This window comes from Corvus kubaryi, unplaced genomic scaffold (genome assembly GCF_017639235.1).
Source record: "Corvus kubaryi isolate FWS band 111438036 unplaced genomic scaffold, C.kubaryi_AGA036_p1.0 37284, whole genome shotgun sequence".
Classification (NCBI taxonomy): Eukaryota; Metazoa; Chordata; class Aves; order Passeriformes; family Corvidae; genus Corvus; species Corvus kubaryi.
In genome coordinates, this window is record NW_024581088.1 from 6,310,171 (window position 1) to 6,327,163 (window position 16,993).

The window sequence follows — 16,993 nt, forward strand, 5'->3', positions numbered from 1 at the left end:
CCCCTGAGATGGGTCCTTTTTCCAGTGCAGCAGTGCCCTAAAAGCCCATGAGGCCCTGGCACAGGGTGCCCAGAGAAGCTGTGGCTGCCCCATCCCTGGAAGTGTCCAAGGCCAGGTTGGACAAGGCTTGGAGCAACGTGGGATAGTGGAAGGTGTCCCTGCCCATGGCAGGGGGGTGGAACAAGATGATCTTTAAGGTCCCTTCCAACCCAAACCATTTTCTGATTCTATCAAAAGAATCTTGTGGTCCCTCCACCCAACCAAGCCATCCTACCACTTAAAAATACGAGCCTAACTCGTAACAAAGCAACTCCTGTCCAGAGTAATTTCTGCTTCCAAACCCCCTCAGCTTCTGAGTAGAAAGGATGGTGCTCTGTTCCTGCAAAGCAGCAGTTACAGAGCCCAAGGGCCATCCTTCTGGCAGTGTTTTCCTTGCTTGGGAAGGCTGCCTTCCCTCAAAGGAAGGAGCAGAATGCTTCTGGGAGCCTCCGTCCCTGAATAGTCTGCACCATCTGCTGGCATAAGAGAAGGACTGACTCACTAACCATGAATTTCAGGGATGCAGGCGACTTTGGGGAATAAAAAGTCCTGGCTCCAACCTCCAATTATGCATTTCTTCCAGTCTAAAAGGGGAAGAATGGCCGAAGATAATGCCTACCCCTCTAACCAATGCAGTGACACAAACCCTTCAGCAAGAGGCTGTAATTACAGGGCCATGCAATTTTAACAACTAAACCCACAAGAATTCAGCCTTTCTTACTAGAGGGCACAGCTCTAGCCCACAGGGGACATTTTAGCTTATTTATTTATACAGATTCATTGCTAGCATTCAGAAATGCCATTCCATGCCTTAGGTAAGTCTTCTTTGGCTACTGTAACCTCCCCAAATGCCACCCTGTTGCACTGCAACCTCTGCAAAATTCGAAGCTCAACTCTTCCTTTTCACGCCTCTGCCCTCCAGCTCCTGCTTTTATAAAGTTTTTTCCCTTGTTCTCAGTTTCCTGAACAGCTTGGTTCTTATTTCCTATTTTCTGTCTTGCTGCCATCACTCCTCCCCCAAGCTATTCTTGTCAAACTATTAATTTCATCTTATTTGACAGTACAGCAGCCCTCCATGACTGCTTCGCTCAACAAATTATCAGTTACACCAACCATAAGACTCTTTTTCACTCCACTGACTTTCCAGAAGAGGCAGTTTGTAAAATGCAAAGTAATATTAATGTTTCTGCTCAGGAATTTCCACTTTGCATTGCTAAAGCTTTCATTTTGACGGAGCTGTATTCTGAAAAGACATGACTAGCACAGGGTGTCTGCTCTATCCATCTGCACCACTGGCTCAGAATATCAAATAACTCCCAGTATCTTTAATATTAGATGTATTTTTTTCCTTACCTAGAGCAAATTCATATCACCACTACTTCCACAGCAGAGCTGAACCCTGTCAGAGAGCATATTGAACCCAAATCAGAACAACAGGAAAATGTTTGTACTGATTTAACAAAACTGATTTTGTTAGATGAGTTTAATGCACCATTTCAGGGATACCCCTCACCTACAGGAATAAAGCTGGCTTTGGTCTATAATAACATTCTATGAAACTACCACTCTGATTTAAATGGGTTTAAAACCAAACCTGTATTTAAACAGATGGGTTTCCATTTGAAGATAGAGACGAGACATAAAAACTCCTCTAGTGGTCCTTCCATAAAGGGCATTTTAACACCACAAACAAGGTATGGAAAAGAGATGAAAACCACCAGAAAACATCTCCACAGCCAACACCCCCATTCCTGAGCTGAGAATGGAAGAATAACAAGTACAATCTTTTCTCTGCACATGATTTCGCACAGAGCAAGCTGAGAAGCAGCTGAAAGCTGCTGTTGTTAGGAGGGCTCGCCTTTGAAGCACTGACTAATCACAGGGCACACCTGATCTGCTTTCCTGGCTTGCAAAACCAGCAGCTAATGCAGCTCTGAGCTCATCCTTTCCCCTTTGCTGAGAGACTGGACCAGCTCAGTGCTCACACAGGAGGAGCTCCTCGTTACCTGCTGGCAGAGAGCCCAAAGAGATGTCCCAGACTGGGGGCTCTGACATCACTGCCTTTCCAGCACTTCCAAACAGAAAAACAGCTGGGTCAGGTTATCTGCATGCCCAGTTAGCCCAGTATCCTGGCTCTTCCAGTAACCAGTAACAAATGGCTGGAGGGGAAAAAAAAGAATGACATGGGACAAGGAAAACCCACTGTTCTCTGCCTGTATTGCCCAGCTGGCCATTGGTAGCCTTCAGGGGACCTTCCACTAATTTGGTTTGGTTTGGGTTTTTTACCCTCAAATATATTTATCTTTCATCTTCTGCATTATCTAGTTATAACGAGCTTTACAATTTAATACTTGGTAAAAAATACGCTCCCTTGATTTGAATGTGCACAGGTGGGTGCTCCCCTTGAGCCTTCTATGGAAAGTAATAATGGAACTTCTCTGTCCCTTTCCTTTCTCTATATAATTGATCATTCTGAAAGCTTCTACAAATTTCTCTTAATTCATCTTCTTTTTTAACAAGTCCTTGGCTTTTTAGCCTCTTTTCAGCCAAAACTTTAAGCCAGTTAATGATTTCTTGTTAACTAGTAACAATCACTGGATACAAGCAGTTCCCAGCATCTCAACTGCCTCAAACAACAGAAGCCTGTTTCCACTTTGTAAGTCTCTCCATTAAATCTTGGACATAAATCCATAAATCCATTAAACACTGCTGCATTAACCATACCTCTGAGACAGAAGGAATTCCCTGATGTGACCTATGGCAGAACTGCTGGGATAAAAGACTTGCTCCAACACAGCAGGGAGTGTTTGCATTTGCAACCTGGGCTTTACCCACCAGGCTGCCCTTAGCGCAGGGATTTGTTTTGGGGGGAAAAAAAAGGGTTGAAAAATTAGTGCAATTCAGGGCGAGGGTGGCAGCAGCAGAAAATGGGAGCAGAGCACTTTAAGAGAGCCCTGGGAAGCTGTAACTTGAAGCCTGCTGAAGGCTGGGCTGGGGGAAGCAGCAAAAAGCAGATGTGGCTGCACCAAACCCGCACTGTCCTCGACTCGCACCCGCTGGGAGCCCCTGACAGCAGCGGCCGAGAGGAGCCCCAGGTAAGGGACAGCTCAGAGACAGCTCACCTGTGCCACTGCCAGCGGCCAGGGGAGCACAGGGCACAGGCTGAGGCTGGGCAGCTCTCAGAGGACCTGGGAAATGGGAAGAATGGTCCTTCTGCAGGTGGGATTCCCACCAAGAGACCTCCCCAAGGATTGGGAGCCACCAGTGCCAGCTTTGCCCTCTGAGGCTGAGCTGTGCTTGGGAACTGGGGTGGGGTTTCCTGCCTTTCAAGCATCTGCCTTGCAGCTGGGAGCACGCTTTTTGTCTGTGATGGTAACAAGGTTGGTGAGAGTCAGATCCTCTGGAGCTGGTGGTTGCAGGATGCTCCAGGAGCTGGTGCTGTGGAACAAGCAGAGCGAGCAGTTTGAACTCATGGGTCTTGTTTCACAGCACCTCTAAAGTCAGAGGTGTTTATAAATGATGTGAGAGACTTGTACCATTGCAGGTGGAAAGTAAAATATTTCCTTTGCACCTGCAGGCCTTCACAAATCGACAACTCCCAGACACAAAGTTCCTTCTCAGCTCATTTCTCAAGGTTTTCTTCCTGTACCTTTTGACTGTAACATCACACGCTGCTGCTGCTCCTTCTCTTCTCCTGCAAGGCAGCCACAGATTTTAATATCATGCCTGAAACCATCCCACCTCTGATCCAACCAAATTCTTTTCTCTGCGTTTCTGGCCGTGTGCTAAGAGAAATACAAATAGAATCCAGATGTTCAGGCCAATTCAAATGCAAAAGGCTTTGTCTTTTTAGAATGGAAATTGCTTTTTGGCAAAGTCTGAGAAATATGAAGCTGGTGACAGTACTGGCAAAAACAATACAATCTGCAAAACCAATCTCCGCTCCCATGCTCCCAGGAGCTCAGTGTAGCTGGAAGCAGAGGTTGTGTTGAGATTATTTTCTTTTTCTGCAGAGAAAAGGTTATGCTCCATGGAAAACCTTCATCTCTAAGCTAGACTGGGCCAAACCTCTTCCTCTCAGCATGCAAGAGTGCAGCTTGGTACAGGCATCCTCACAGAGCCCTCGTTAAGGCCTGTTTAACTTAGACTCATGCAGGGCTTCTGTCACCTCTCTTCCAGCATGGTGCCTGTTCATTGTAAAAGTCTGGAATGATAGGAGCAATCCCAACATCATATCCACTGCTACACCACCAGATAGTAAATCCTCTTGATCCCCATCTTCTGCACCAGAAACCTCACCTACTCTGCAGCTGGGACAGCAGCAGGATGCAAGTGCACAGGGGAAAGTGGGTACCACTTCTGTGTTACACTGGCTGAACACAGATGAAAGCCTTAAACCTCTACTGTGACGCCTTTTTCTCCAAAGGAGAGCTGTCTCCAGAAGAAAAGGCAGGAAAGGGAATCAGCAAACTGCCTTTCACTCTGCCTGAACAGAGTCTGGAACTGGGGTTGTTGTCGCCACGTGTATTTCTAGCAGCAGGCGTGTTTCCTTTGAGCTGAAGTTAATCTGAAACACATGTTCTTCCTCTGCTTTCTCTAGTTGTCTGGATGACGGGGGTTAGTTAAATACAACCCTCTTCCTTTAATTTCTGGGAATCTATCTAAACATTGCTTCAGACCAGCCTCAGTGGCATCTGTTCTCGGGGGCGGGACACTGCAGTAGCTCTGGTTTACCCACAGCAAAGCCCTGGGTTACTCACTGCCCTCTGGACCAGACAGATCTGTCTGGAAGGGCCACTCATCCCAGTCCTGGAGTGATGAAAAGTGGATTCCACAGAAGGAACGGCTTTGGGGAGTTTGGTGCTTTTCTCCCCCTACATTAAAAATGTTGAATAAGCCAAGCTCTGCCTTTCACTTCTCTAGGTCTGGCCCTGCACTAGGTATTTACTCCCAGCCCCTTTTCTTATTGTCTTTTAAGAAAGTTCTTCTATTTTACTTCATCAAATTGCAAATAAGAAGCAAAGGATGGACACAGGTAGACACAAGGAACAGCAAACTACTGCCTGAGGCAGGCAACTTGTATAACACAGCAGTAACCAGTCAGTGTTGCTTTCTGCCCCATTCAACAGTATGGATTTGGTACCTTTTTTTATAAATGAAGTCTTGAATTTTTTCAAAGCCTAAGACTCAGAAGTAATGATTTGTGCTTTTCTGGACCTTGGCACTCGGTACTGCCAGCATCAGTGTGGTTTGGGCCACACACATCTGCTTTTGTGCTCAGGCACGCCCACACCGTGTGCTTGCCCAATTTTAAAGTCACTGAGGCCAGTTTGGCTGAATTCTTCCAACTAGAGAAGGCTGAGATCAGGTGTGTGTTTCACAACTGGCAGGACAAGCAGCAGCATCTGTCACTGCAGCTCCTGTCACAACCAGGTAAGTGAATAGCTGTGGTAGAGATGTATTTACCTGGTTGCTCAAACTCTCCCTGTCACATTCTTACTTTGTAGGTCCAGGCATGCAGATTCCAGTGGTTCTCCTTTTCCTGGGCCTCTTAACTGTCCCAAGCAGAACCCAGAACTCAGCTACTGAGCAGGTGAGTAGGAGACAAGATGCAGAGAGCAAGGGGGAGAGGTGTGGAGCAGGTAATTTAATTTTAGAGATCCTTACTGAAGGATTAAGCACTACCCTCCTAAATTACTAGGATTTTATTTAGCAACATAATGAGACTAACTCCTGCATTACCCGGATAAAACCACAGTAGTTACATCAGAGGATGACCATGAGGCAGAATTTCAAACCCAGTGCTGTCTTTGGCCTTAAAGTAACTGTTCCTACACTCTCTACAAGATGAAGCCAATATTTTTGTAGGTCATAGAAGAAATCTGCAGTGTTTATCACACCTGCAAGTCTAACCAAAACACTCCCTGTACCTGCCAGAACTCTGCCACAGCTGATGGAGCCAATGCTGGCGAGGAAGAGGAAGATCCATTCTACAAGAGCCCTGTGAACAAGCTGGCAGCTGCAGTCTCCAACTTTGGCTACGACCTGTACCGCCAGCAGTCCAGCCGGACAGCCACCGCCAACGTGCTGCTGTCTCCCTTCAGCCTGGCTACTGCACTTTCCGGTCTCTCACTTGGTGAGTTCTTTGCCCCATTTCCACACTCACCCTTTGGCTTGACAGCCCTTCCCTCATGTTTTCCTGGTCGTTGGCAGGGGCTGGAGAACGAACTGAAAATGTGATTTCTCGCGCCCTCTTCTACGATCTCCTCAACAAAGCTGAGGTCCACGACACCTACAAGGACCTCCTGAGCAGTGTGGCTGGGCCAGAGAAGAGCATGAAAAGTGCCTCCCGGATCATCTTGGAGAAAAGTAAAAGTCCTTCTTCCCCTCCATGAAATTTTACCTAAATAACCGTCAGCAGTAGTTACTTTGGTGTGTATTTATATAAAACCACACTGAGTAACACAGCACCAACAGCTCTGGCTCTGACATCCAAGCCAGGATGCAGACAGGGCATGGAATGCTCTTGCTGCTCCAGAAAAAAGCCTGGAAAGTTTGTGTGCACTTAAATAAAAGCCCAGACATGCACACAAAGACATTGGTGACAGAACAGTTAACTCACAGAAGACCTAAAAGAAACTTGCTGAGAATTTTGCCTTCACTCCAGGCTGTCTGGCAGGTGTTGCTGGCTTCCAGGAACCACAGATCACATTTTCTATTTGTGATAACACTCAGCCATATTCCTTTGTTTAATTCCTTGCAGAGCTATTTGAAATGTCTGCTTCTGGCATGCAATAAACATCTGCTGAGAATGCTAAGAGCTATCTCTTGGAACCTGCTGGTTCCAAGAATCCAATAGGTTGAGTAAACTGTACTCATAAAGCAGGCTGGGGAAAGAAGAAAGGCTGATGTAGGAATGGCTGTGTCCAAGCCTTGAGTTCTTATCTCCCTTTTTCAGTTTTCAGAAGAGAGTTATCCCATGCTCCAGCATGGGTGGCTGTAGGATTTGGATCAGTTTCCTTAATGTGTTTTCAGATATTCCTCTTCAAAGCACATTTCTGTAGACAAACAGCCACAGATATTTTATGAGAGGCCTGCTGCTGGGCTTTGGATTGCAACGTGCTGCCTTGAGATTGTTTTGATAAGGGAGCTAAGCTGCAGGATCCATGTTTTTATTCCCCAGGACTCAGGGCAAGGCCTGGGTTTCACAGCCAGCTCGAGAAGTCCTACAAGATGCGACCGAGGGCACTGAGTGGTAACACCCAGTTAGACCTCCAAGAAATCAACAGCTGGGTCCGACAGCAGACTAAGGGAAGGATTATGAGGTTCATGAAGGATATGCCCACAGATGTCAGCATTCTCCTTGCTGGGGCTGCTTTCTTCAAGGGTAAGAATGTTGTGTGCTTGGATACAGAAAAAGTCCATTAAGCATGTGTTAGAGGAGATGTGAAGGAATGCTCTCACTTCCAATAAAGCAAACAGACTGTCAAAGAGACAGAGAGTGTGAGAAGAAAGTATTTGAGAATGTTTAGTAAAGAAGTAAAAAAAAAAGCACACTACCTGAACAAAAATAGTCCTGAGGGACGAATTATTACTCTTGGGAAGCTGAATCTTGACCTGTTTGCAGTAAGAACCAGAAAAGAAACTTTAAACTCAAAAAACTCCATTCAGAGACAGGATATTACCATTTAGGGAAGGCACAGCTTAGAGTGTTCTGAGCCTTTTTACCACTGCAGAAGGAACAGTTTGATACTAGAGAGCTGTTCTTAAACATGCTGTAAGCCAGTGTCCTGGAGAATTATTGCTTGGAGACAAGGAGCAAAATAAAGGGTGGGGAGAGAAGCACTTTATATGCATCGACACAACTGTTACCCTTCAAAATAGTTTTGTAATCGCATAAGTAGACATCAACTTCCCAATAGCAACTCCACCCATACACTGGCTTGCTTATTTATTTGCCATTTAGCCAATTCTCAGATGAAAAGGAGGGGCCAAGGATGGCAGTAAATCAGTAGCTCCAATCAGTCTATTTCTATCCCTGTTATGCCTCAACTCTTAAAGCACAAGTGCTGTATATTAAAGCACAAGATTATTCAGCCACGGGCAGGAGCCTGGTTTCATATGCTATTATTCCAGAAAGTCCTCCATTTTCTCTCTTGAAAAACAGGGACATGGAAAACCAAGTTTGACACCAAGAAGACTGCCCTGAAGGACTTCCACCTGGACGAGGACAGAACTGTGAAGGTGTCCATGATGTCAGACCCCAAAGCCATCCTGAGATATGGTTTTGACTCAGAACTCAACTGCAAGGTCAGAGAGCAAATATTGCCCAAGATCTCCTAAACCTACTGAGGAGCATGTTCAGCTACACCTACCTGTTAACCCAATCCAGCCTTGCTCCTCCCATCAGCTACTTTTGCAATCCCTATTTTGAAAGGCAGTGTGTTGATTCTTAGGATATCCTGCTCCTACACTGGCTATGTCACAAGCAACCCAAAATTTAAATTATGCCCAGGTCCTACCAGCCTGTATTGCTTGACTTAAAGTTGGGCAAGAAGGGCAGGGCACACCTCTCAAAACTCTTCCATCTCTACCTCTTTCAACCAAGCTTTCCCTGGAGCACGAGCTCAAAGGTGTTTCAGTGAGAATTCCCCAAAGCAAAGCTGCAGGATTTAACAGGTGAGAGAGCACTTCCATAGCAGGAAGAGTGCAGGAAGGATGGATGAAAGCCTAGGGAAAAAGCCAGAAGTGTCAGGAAGCATCATGTCAGATAAAAGCAAACAGGGAAAAAGATCAAATGTTAACTGAAAAGGTTGATATTCCAGCCTGAGAGTCAGGCCTCGGCCTGGTACAGGATGGGTAAAACTGTTTCTTATTGATGTCACTCTCTCTAATCTCCCTCTTATTTCTGGCCTTGCAGATTGCCCAGCTGCCCCTGACAGAGGGGATCAGTGCCATGTTCTTCCTGCCCACAAAGGTGACCCAGAACATGACTCTGATTGAGGAAAGCCTCACCTCAGAGTTTGTGCACGATGTGGACAAGGAGCTGAAGACGGTCCACGCTGTGCTAAGCCTGCCCAAACTAAAGTTGAACTACGAAGAGGCACTTGGCAGCACACTAAAGGAGACAAGTATGTACATCACACCCCCTTTGCAGGCTGCCAGGGCTCAAAGCAGTGCTCAAGTTGCTTCCTGCTCTCAGAATAGGAAGCTGGTGGGTTGTTAGTTATGGTTGTGGAGATTTCACCAGCAACCAAATCACCTTCATCCAGGACTTCTCAGCTTTTTATCACATCCCTCCACCAAGCTCATACAATGCTGCTGAGATTGAGGGTGAAGCTCAGTACAAGCAGATGGAAGCTGCTTTTCCCTGTTCCCCCAGGCTCCCTGCCCTCCTGGATCACAGCATTAGCAGTGCTGCTCCCCCTTCTGCAACCCATGCCTTCAGCTAATGCAACTTTCTCTCTTTTCTCCAGGGCTCCAATCACTTTTCACATCACCTGACTTCTCCAAGATTTCTGCCAAACCTCTGAGATTATCTCATGTGCAACACAAGGCAATGCTGGAGCTTAGTGAGGATGGGGAAAGATCCACACCAAACCTCGAGGCCAATGCTGCTCGTCTGACCTTCCCCATAGAATACCACGTGGACAAACCTTTCCTTCTTGTACTGAGGGATGATACCACTGGAACCCTCCTCTTCATTGGCAAGATCCTGGATCCCAGGGGTGTTTAGATCCCTGCACAATAATCTGCAATGGTAGGGCCCAAATGGAAAGGGTGATATTGGGAGGGATATTGGCTCCCTGCTCTGCTGCACAAAGACACAACTTGCAAATCTTACGCCTTCATGCTGCAATAAAAGAGCTTTTGCTATTAATCTCAGCGAGCCCAAGTATTCTCCCTTGAAAGGTTGTCTGCCTACATCCTGTGCCTTCACTCCCAATTTCCCCAGAGGAGGAATGCAGTTCTGTGTGCTGAAAGCAAGCATTATCTGGTGTATGCTGCATTGTCCCCCATCCTGTTTTCCAGCCTTACACCAGTTGTTGAAACTGAATCCTTCATCACTGACAGACCTGTGCTGGAGCCCTCCAAGTTCTGCAGTGGCCTCTTTTATAGATTGTAAGTTTGCACTTCCCAGGCTGTTGCCTCACCCCTTTCAACCATTTCCATTTGACACTGGCAAGCAGGAAAGTGCCTCACAGTATCAAAAATAGAAGGCAGCGTGCTCTGGATGACTGTACGTTCATAATGCTCAGGGTACCACACAGGGGAGAGTCACATCTCACACAAAAGCAACTCAAACATTTGCTTCCAACCCACACACAGAACTTACACAACAGCCTCTGTTCCCACCATACCACACACAGACCTCTCACGTTAGAATTGGTCATTTTATTTACAACAGGCTCACTAAAGAGCATTTCAAAACTTCATTCAAGTTGCTGTTACACATGATTTTCCAGCTTGTACTACATGACTACCTTACCACATGACACTTAGCTTTGATGAAAGATCACATTGCAGCTTCCTTTGACAGGGAAATTAAGTCCTCTGAAGGATGTTTCTGGGAAGCTCTGACAGACAGGCCTTCATCTCTTGTAGCTCCTGGATCTGAGCACTCTGAGGACCGAAGTGCACTGACAAAATCCCCTCTGTTCTTTGAATCGTGCTCATAGCTTCAGAAACTGCAAATCTGAAATAGGAAGATAATAAGAACAGAGCATGCAAAATACTTAATTCAGCTTCTTGACTTACACAACCTTTAAGCCCTCCCTAACAAAAACCTAAACCTGGTCATGGCTACAGATTCCACCCTCCCCTGCCTTCCAGCAGCAGGAAAATTGTGTCTGCTTCAGCTGCAAAGGGAGGATGAAGGGGAGGGAAAGGTGAGGAGATACACAAAACCTGAAAACATTATCTTTGAGTATATCACTACTTCATCACTGCAGCTCCTGCTAAAATTAATTTGGTTAAAGGGAATTGTTGTGAGGAGATTTTCAGAAGCAGTCAGGGGATATCCTTGCCAATAAAGCAAGAGGATTTCATTCCCTCCTTTGAGAAGATGTCAGCAACGTTATACAACTGAGGTATAAACACCAAGGGTGATGAGTTGACAGAATAAAACAATTGGACAGGGAATAAATTGAGCCAGGGAGAAGAAAAAGACAGGCACAAAGCAGAGAAACAGATTCCAAAGAGAGTACCTGTGCCAGGCATCCTGTGTCCTGTGAAACACCCTCAAGGTGCCAAGGGCCACCTGCCTTGATATTGTGTCAGACACACAGGAGTGGTGCAGGGCAGGGACAGAGGATGAAACCAAACTCACCCATTGAAGAGGACTTGTGCCAGCTTGAAAAGTTCATGGCCTGTTTCTACACTTGATGGCCCATGGTGCATTTCCACAATCTCAATACTCTTCTTCAGGTGTCTGGCTGCTTCCTGCCACTTCCCTGATGGAAAACAAAACAAAACAATGAGAAATGAACAAATACTTCCTAGAGCTACTGCCACCCAAAGAATCTGACAGAATTATTCCAAATGTGATGCACTCTGTCCACAGAACCAGGACAGGGAATCTAAAAGAGCATGAGAGCACAGTATCGTTCACTGGCTGCTGGGAACACAGGTTTGGTCTTTCTGAGAGCCCTGCTGACAAAACTAGGGAAAAAAATGAAAGGGCCAGTCCAAGAAAACACTAATCATGTTAAATTCAAAGTTCAGGAACGTGGGATAGTGAGAGGACAATGCCATACCAAGAGTAGCATAGACCTGTGCCAGATGATCCTCCATCTCTCCCATCAGCAAATGCTCTGGAGACAAGAAGTTTCCAGCATCCATCTGACACTTCAGGAGCATTTTGATAGCCTGATCTATATAAAAAAAAAGGTTATAAAATTCACCCTGTCTCCAGTTTTCCATGGTCCATGAAATAAAATCAATCCAACCTCATCTTTGCGTGTTACACAGCTCACTGGGATTGGTTAGGATTCAATGCTGACTTCATCTGCACCTCTCCTTATTCTACCCCAGGGCTGAGGTTGACCCAACTCCCTCCAGGAAAACAAGACCTGGAAATGTCCAACTCTAACGTTTCCCTGATTTCTTTTTATTTAATTACTTTACTGTGGAACAATATGTGACTTAGATTAACACCCTGATCAGGGGGTATAAAACAATGTAAAGCTGAAGTCCCCAGGGACACCAGGCCACATGTCACAGTACCCCGACGGCGTGAGCAACAGTGCCATCTCATGGCTCCTGTCCCGACCTGGGCTCCTCAGCTCCTGACCTCAGGGCACAAAGCTGAGCCTTACCAGCCTTCCCGACTCTCAGCAGGTCTAAAGCTTTCTTGATTTGTTGCTGAAGGTCCTGCAAATGGCAAGACAGGTTCTCTCTGCTGGCTGAAGTTGCACAAGCTTCGTTTGAACAACAAAGTGTGTCCTCTTCTCCCTGAGGAAATCACCCCTGTGATCATTCCTGCTCATCTTCAGCTCAAAGCTTACTCTCCATCTGCATTAGCTGTGTTATAGAGATGCTAAATTGTTTCTCAGCTGTATTCATTAAACAAAGTGATTTTTTGTTAATTTTTTGTAAACTTTTTAAAAATCAGCTTATTTGATTTTAGAAGAACCAGTGAGATACTGTCTTGATTCAACAAGGGCTTTTGGCTTTTGAGCAGGGATCAAACTGAGATCTTCAACTCTTGGCTCTCCCAGACCTAAACCTTACACACCCCAGTAAGTTGCACAATCATAACTATGGAGAATTTACCTGCATTTGAGCCTGGCACTTGGGACAGCAGAATGAATTTCTGATGGGCACCAAGCTCTTGACACCAGACTCCAGCTCCTCAAGGCATGCCTGGCAGCGACACTCAAAGAAATACTGACTGAGAAGCTGTTGTCTCTCAGCAACCCTCATCCTACATCGGTGAGGCCCTGCAAAGCATGGCAAGGGTAAAGATCTCTCAGCAGGTACAGCTCTAAATATCAGAATAAATGGATTTTTGTTACAATTGAGACTAGGTATATTTTGGAGAGGATGTAACTGAAGACTGAAAATCTAACAGTGGGCTCAAGAGATGAAATGCTGCGTTGATCAAGGCTGCTAAACGAAGACTCTGGCAACATTAGATGAGAATTGTATGAGAATTATGATATAAATAGCTATCAGCATGATGAGGAGAGGTCAATGATGTCTGTGCCTTGAGACAAACACAGAGTTAATGCTTACCATAGCAATGCAAAACCTCTTGGCCTCTTGGGATTGGCTGTGATGCCCTGACAGTGGCAGCTGTCCCACTGAATGACACGCTGGTGTTGGGGCAGCACGAGTGGTTCAGGAGGCTGAGGACAGGGAAAAAGGCTGTTGCCAGCCTCACAGGCTTTTTATTTACAACAGCCCCATCTCCAGGCCCTGAAGACAGAGGAAAACCAAGCAGGTTGAGATTGAATGCTCACAAACCCACACAATTTCTGCAGTGAGCATCGTGACCGAGCGCAGGCAGCAGCAGAAAGGTTCCTGGTATATTGCTACAATAAATAATAGCTAAGCACACTCTGAATGTGCACCAAGGAACAGGCCAGCATGGGACAGGCCATTAAATTTTAAACAAGCCATTTCCATCTGCAGTGGGAGCTTTCTACAGCTGATAATTCCATCTCTTCACTTCACACAAGGAAGATGAGCAAGGACAGGACAGTCCTGGGCTCCTCAGTACAAGAAAGAGGAGCTACTGGAGAGATCCAGTGGAGGCCACAGAGGTGATGAGGGGTCTGGAGCATCTCTCCTATGAGGAGAGACTGAGGGAGATGACCCTGGTTAGTCTGGAGAAAACTGAGAGAGGCTCTCATAAATACATATACAAATGCAGGTGTCAGAGAATGTGCTGGACTCTTTTCTGTGGTGCCAGGATGAGGAGTAATGGCCATAAATTAAACCACAAGAAGTTCCACCTCAACGTGAGGAAGAACTTCTTTCCACTGAGGGTGGCAGAGCACTGGAACAGGCTGCCCAGGGAGGTCTGGAGACATTCCAAACCCACCTGGATGTGTCCCTGTGTCACCTGCTCCAGGTGGCCATGCCTGGGCAGGGGATTTGGACTGAATGATCTCCAGGGGTCCCTTCCAACCCCAACCATTCCATGACAACACAGTAGGGCTTAAAAGTTTTTATCTTACCCAGCTCCTGCATTACAGTGATTGCTTGTGCATTACACTGCAGCTGCAACACGTGCCTCAGCATTGCTTCTGCCACAGTCTTCAGCTCTGGGGACAATTCATCTGAGGTTTTTTCACAGGTCTTTGGTTCGGACCACTGCTGACGTGACTCCTGATTCAACACAGCAGCCTCCAGGCCAGCTGCTTGCAGCTGTTTGCATATAGCTACCACACTGAGTGTGAAGAGGAACTTGTGCTCAGCACTGTGCTGCTCAGTGTGGGGCAAAAGGTGGAACAGAGCTTGGTAAGAACTCTGGTACCGACCATTGCTGTCACAACCAGGGATACCTCTGGTACCAGCTCCGGCATCTGGTGCCTCTTTGAGAGGTTTGCATCTTTCCTCAGGGTTCTGAAGGTCCTTGTCCCCACTGTGGGAGCATCCCACCAGCCTGCTAACCTCTGCAAATCTTGCCAGCAGGACAGTCCTCAAGGCCACATGGCAGAAGACCCCCAGTGTGAGGAGCAGCGCTCCCAGGGAACACTCTGTCCTGTGGTACTGCTGCCACGCCACATCTGCACAGTCCTGGCTGCAGTACTTGGCATAACTGCAGCCCTGGCAAGGCACCGAGGCCAGGAGCTGCCTCAGACAGCGGTGGCAGTAAAGATCTGCGTTAGTGACTCCCGTGTCCCACGCTGCCTCGCCACCCTGCAGAGGATGGCTCTCCCCAGGGCAGAGCACACTCACAAAGGCCTCCTCTTTTAACAGGCTCTGTCCTGGCACGATGTCCTGGGAGGCCACCAAGTGACGTCCTCTCTCTGCATCAAAACTCAAGCTCAAAGATGAAGATGCACCTGAAATATTGTTGTTCTCTTCCCAGATCTCTGACTTCCCTTGAATGCCACCACGTGCTTCTCGTGCAGGCTCTGGACACCTCTCTTTCTCACATAACTTAACCTTCAGCTGGCTTAACTTTTTTAGCCGTGTCAGGTGTGTAGTCACGACCCTCTCTAGAGCAATTTTACTCTCCAGCACTCTGAGGATATCCTGTGCATCCTGTAACCTCCCCAGGCACAGCAGACACTCAGCTTTCCGCAGCAGGATCTTGGGCAGCAGCCTGTCTGGATAGCCATGGCTTTCAGCCCTGGCAATATCTTCCAAACAAACCTAGGAACAAAGACAAGCTCTTTTAAGTGGGCTTGAAACCCGGCTTGTGCTCTTTCATTCCACCTAAGAAAAGTCTCATGTAAGCATTCTGTGTGTTAATCAGCAAATTCCATGTGCATAACCAAGCTGCTGCCCAAATAAAGCATCCCGACACAGAAGCAAAGTAGGAGCCCTTCAGAAAGTTGAGTTATGGATGCTTTAAGCACAGCTTGGGAAGCACAGCTGATCTGCTGTCTCTTGTTCTAACAATCAAATACCTCAGGGGCACCCAGGACCTTGTGGGGTGGGTGCTGCCCACTTACCTCAAAGTGCCCCAGGTGGAGGAGGGCGGCGGAGCGGTTGGCAAAGCACACGGACACCTCGGGGCTCCCAGGGGCCTCGTGTGATGCTGCCTGCAGAGACCAGAGAACTGCTGCTGCCTCGGGGGACCCCTCACAGGACCCTCTCAGAAGGACCTGCAGGATCTCCTCTTTGGGGAACCCCTCATGGGAGCTGCTCCTTGCCCCTCACAGGAGCCCTTCAACCATGAGAGGCTGCAGGATCCCTTTGGCTGAGAGGTTTTGTAGGACCCCCTCATCCCACACCTACCTTAGAGTAGAGCCTCAGGGCAGCCTGGTAGTGGCCCTGTTTGAATTCCCGGTTTCCCTGCTCCCGGTACCAGCTCGCGGCCTCCGGCTCCTTGCCCGTGGGTGCCTGGTGGCACAACCGCACCAGGGCTGCCTCCTCCTCCTCCTCGGTCCTGTGGGATACGGGGTCAGCACCAAAGAATCAGTTTGGAATCACCTGGTCCCACCTCCCGACTCAAACAGGATGATCCCAGAGCACGTGGCACAGGATTGTGTCTAGAGGGTTCTGGAATGGCTCCAGTGAGGGAGATTCCACACTCTCAATCTGTGCCCGTGCGTGGTCACTGCACAGGGAAGAAGTTTTTGCTCATATTCACAGAGCCACAGGATCAATTAGGTTGGAAAAGACCTCTGAGATCATCGAGTCCAGCCTGTGACCGACCCCCAGTTTGCCAACCAGATCACGGCACTGAAAGCCATGTCCAACCTTTCCTTAAACACCTCCAGGGACCACGACTTCACCACCTCCCTGGGCAGCCCATCCCAGGGTTTAATCACCCTTTCTGCGAAGAAATTCTTACTAATGCCCAACCTAAACCTTCCCAAGAGAAGCTTAAGATTATGTCTTCTTGTTCTCCTACCAGCTGCCTGGGAGAAGAGGCCGACCTCCAGCCTCCTGTCAGGTAGAAAGGTGGAATTTTATCCAGGTGGAATTTCCTCGGCATCAGTTTCCGCCCGTTGCCTCGCGCAGAGCCTGGTTCATCCCTTTATTTATACACATTAAGAGAGATGCTCCAGTCCCCCAGTCCCCCTCGTTACCCTGCGCCGGACCCGCCCCGCCCACCGCTCACCGGAGCAGGTCGCAACCCAGCCGCACCGCGTCCTGAAGCGAAGCCGCCGCCAGCCGCTCCCGCAGCGCCGGGTCCAGCGCGGCCCAGAGCCGGGAGGTGCGGCCCTGCCACTCCGCCACCGGCAGCGCCATCACCGCCGCCACCGCGCCACCGGCAGCGCCACGACCGCCATGGCGGCGCCCAGCAGCATCCCCGTACGGAACACAGGGC

At 47.8% G+C, this 16,993-nt stretch overlaps 2 protein-coding genes across 3 annotated transcripts; one reads left to right on the forward strand and one right to left on the reverse strand.

The window, feature by feature from the left end:
- The first annotated feature begins 3,025 nt into the window (after positions 1–3,025).
- SERPINF1 (serpin family F member 1) lies at positions 3,026–9,919 on the forward strand. The gene is made up of 8 exons (XM_042026170.1): positions 3,026–3,134; positions 5,547–5,632; positions 5,977–6,175; positions 6,253–6,408; positions 7,223–7,426; positions 8,207–8,349; positions 8,960–9,170; positions 9,516–9,919. Exons 2-8 carry the CDS (start codon positions 5,555–5,557, stop codon positions 9,773–9,775), a joined length of 1,251 nt encoding a protein of 416 aa, XP_041882104.1. The 5' UTR covers positions 3,026–3,134; positions 5,547–5,554; the 3' UTR covers positions 9,776–9,919.
- Positions 9,920–10,414: 495 nt separating this feature from the next.
- SMYD4 (SET and MYND domain containing 4) lies at positions 10,415–16,980 on the reverse strand. Of its 2 annotated transcripts, XM_042026134.1 has the most exons (10): positions 16,784–16,979; positions 15,955–16,105; positions 15,669–15,758; positions 14,223–15,366; positions 13,276–13,458; positions 12,814–12,980; positions 12,357–12,492; positions 11,796–11,912; positions 11,369–11,492; positions 10,415–10,735 (listed from the first exon to the last, which is right to left on the reverse strand). In XM_042026134.1, the coding sequence occupies exons 1-10, from the start codon at positions 16,912–16,914 to the stop codon at positions 10,585–10,587; spliced, it is 2,394 nt and encodes a 797-aa protein (XP_041882068.1). In that variant the 5' UTR covers positions 16,915–16,979; the 3' UTR covers positions 10,415–10,584. The 2 variants fall into 2 exon arrangements, with proteins under 2 accessions (XP_041882068.1, XP_041882069.1); XM_042026135.1 differs by lacking the exon at positions 15,669–15,758 and having other exon boundaries at positions 16,784–16,980.
- Between the last annotated feature and the right edge of the window lie 13 nt (positions 16,981–16,993).

Excerpts from the sequence above, each read along its gene's own strand:
- SERPINF1 (XM_042026170.1), top strand. The coding sequence starts at position 5,555 with ATGCAGATTCCAGTGGTTCTCCTTTTCCTGGGCCTCTTAACTGTCCCA. Across the intron at positions 6,409-7,222 it reads CCGGATCATCTTGGAGAAAA|GACTCAGGGCAAGGCCTGGG; the intron begins GTAAAAGTCCTT and ends TTTATTCCCCAG. Across the intron at positions 7,427-8,206 it reads TGGGGCTGCTTTCTTCAAGG|GGACATGGAAAACCAAGTTT; the intron begins GTAAGAATGTTG and ends CTTGAAAAACAG.
- SMYD4 (XM_042026134.1), bottom strand. The coding sequence starts at position 16,914 with ATGGCGCTGCCGGTGGCGGAGTGGCAGGGCCGCACCTCCCGGCTCTGG. Across the intron at positions 13,459-14,222 it reads CACTGTAATGCAGGAGCTGG|GGCCTGGAGATGGGGCTGTT; the intron begins GTAAGATAAAAA and ends CTCTGTCTTCAG. Across the intron at positions 11,493-11,795 it reads ACAGGTCTATGCTACTCTTG|GGAAGTGGCAGGAAGCAGCC; the intron begins GTATGGCATTGT and ends GTTTTCCATCAG.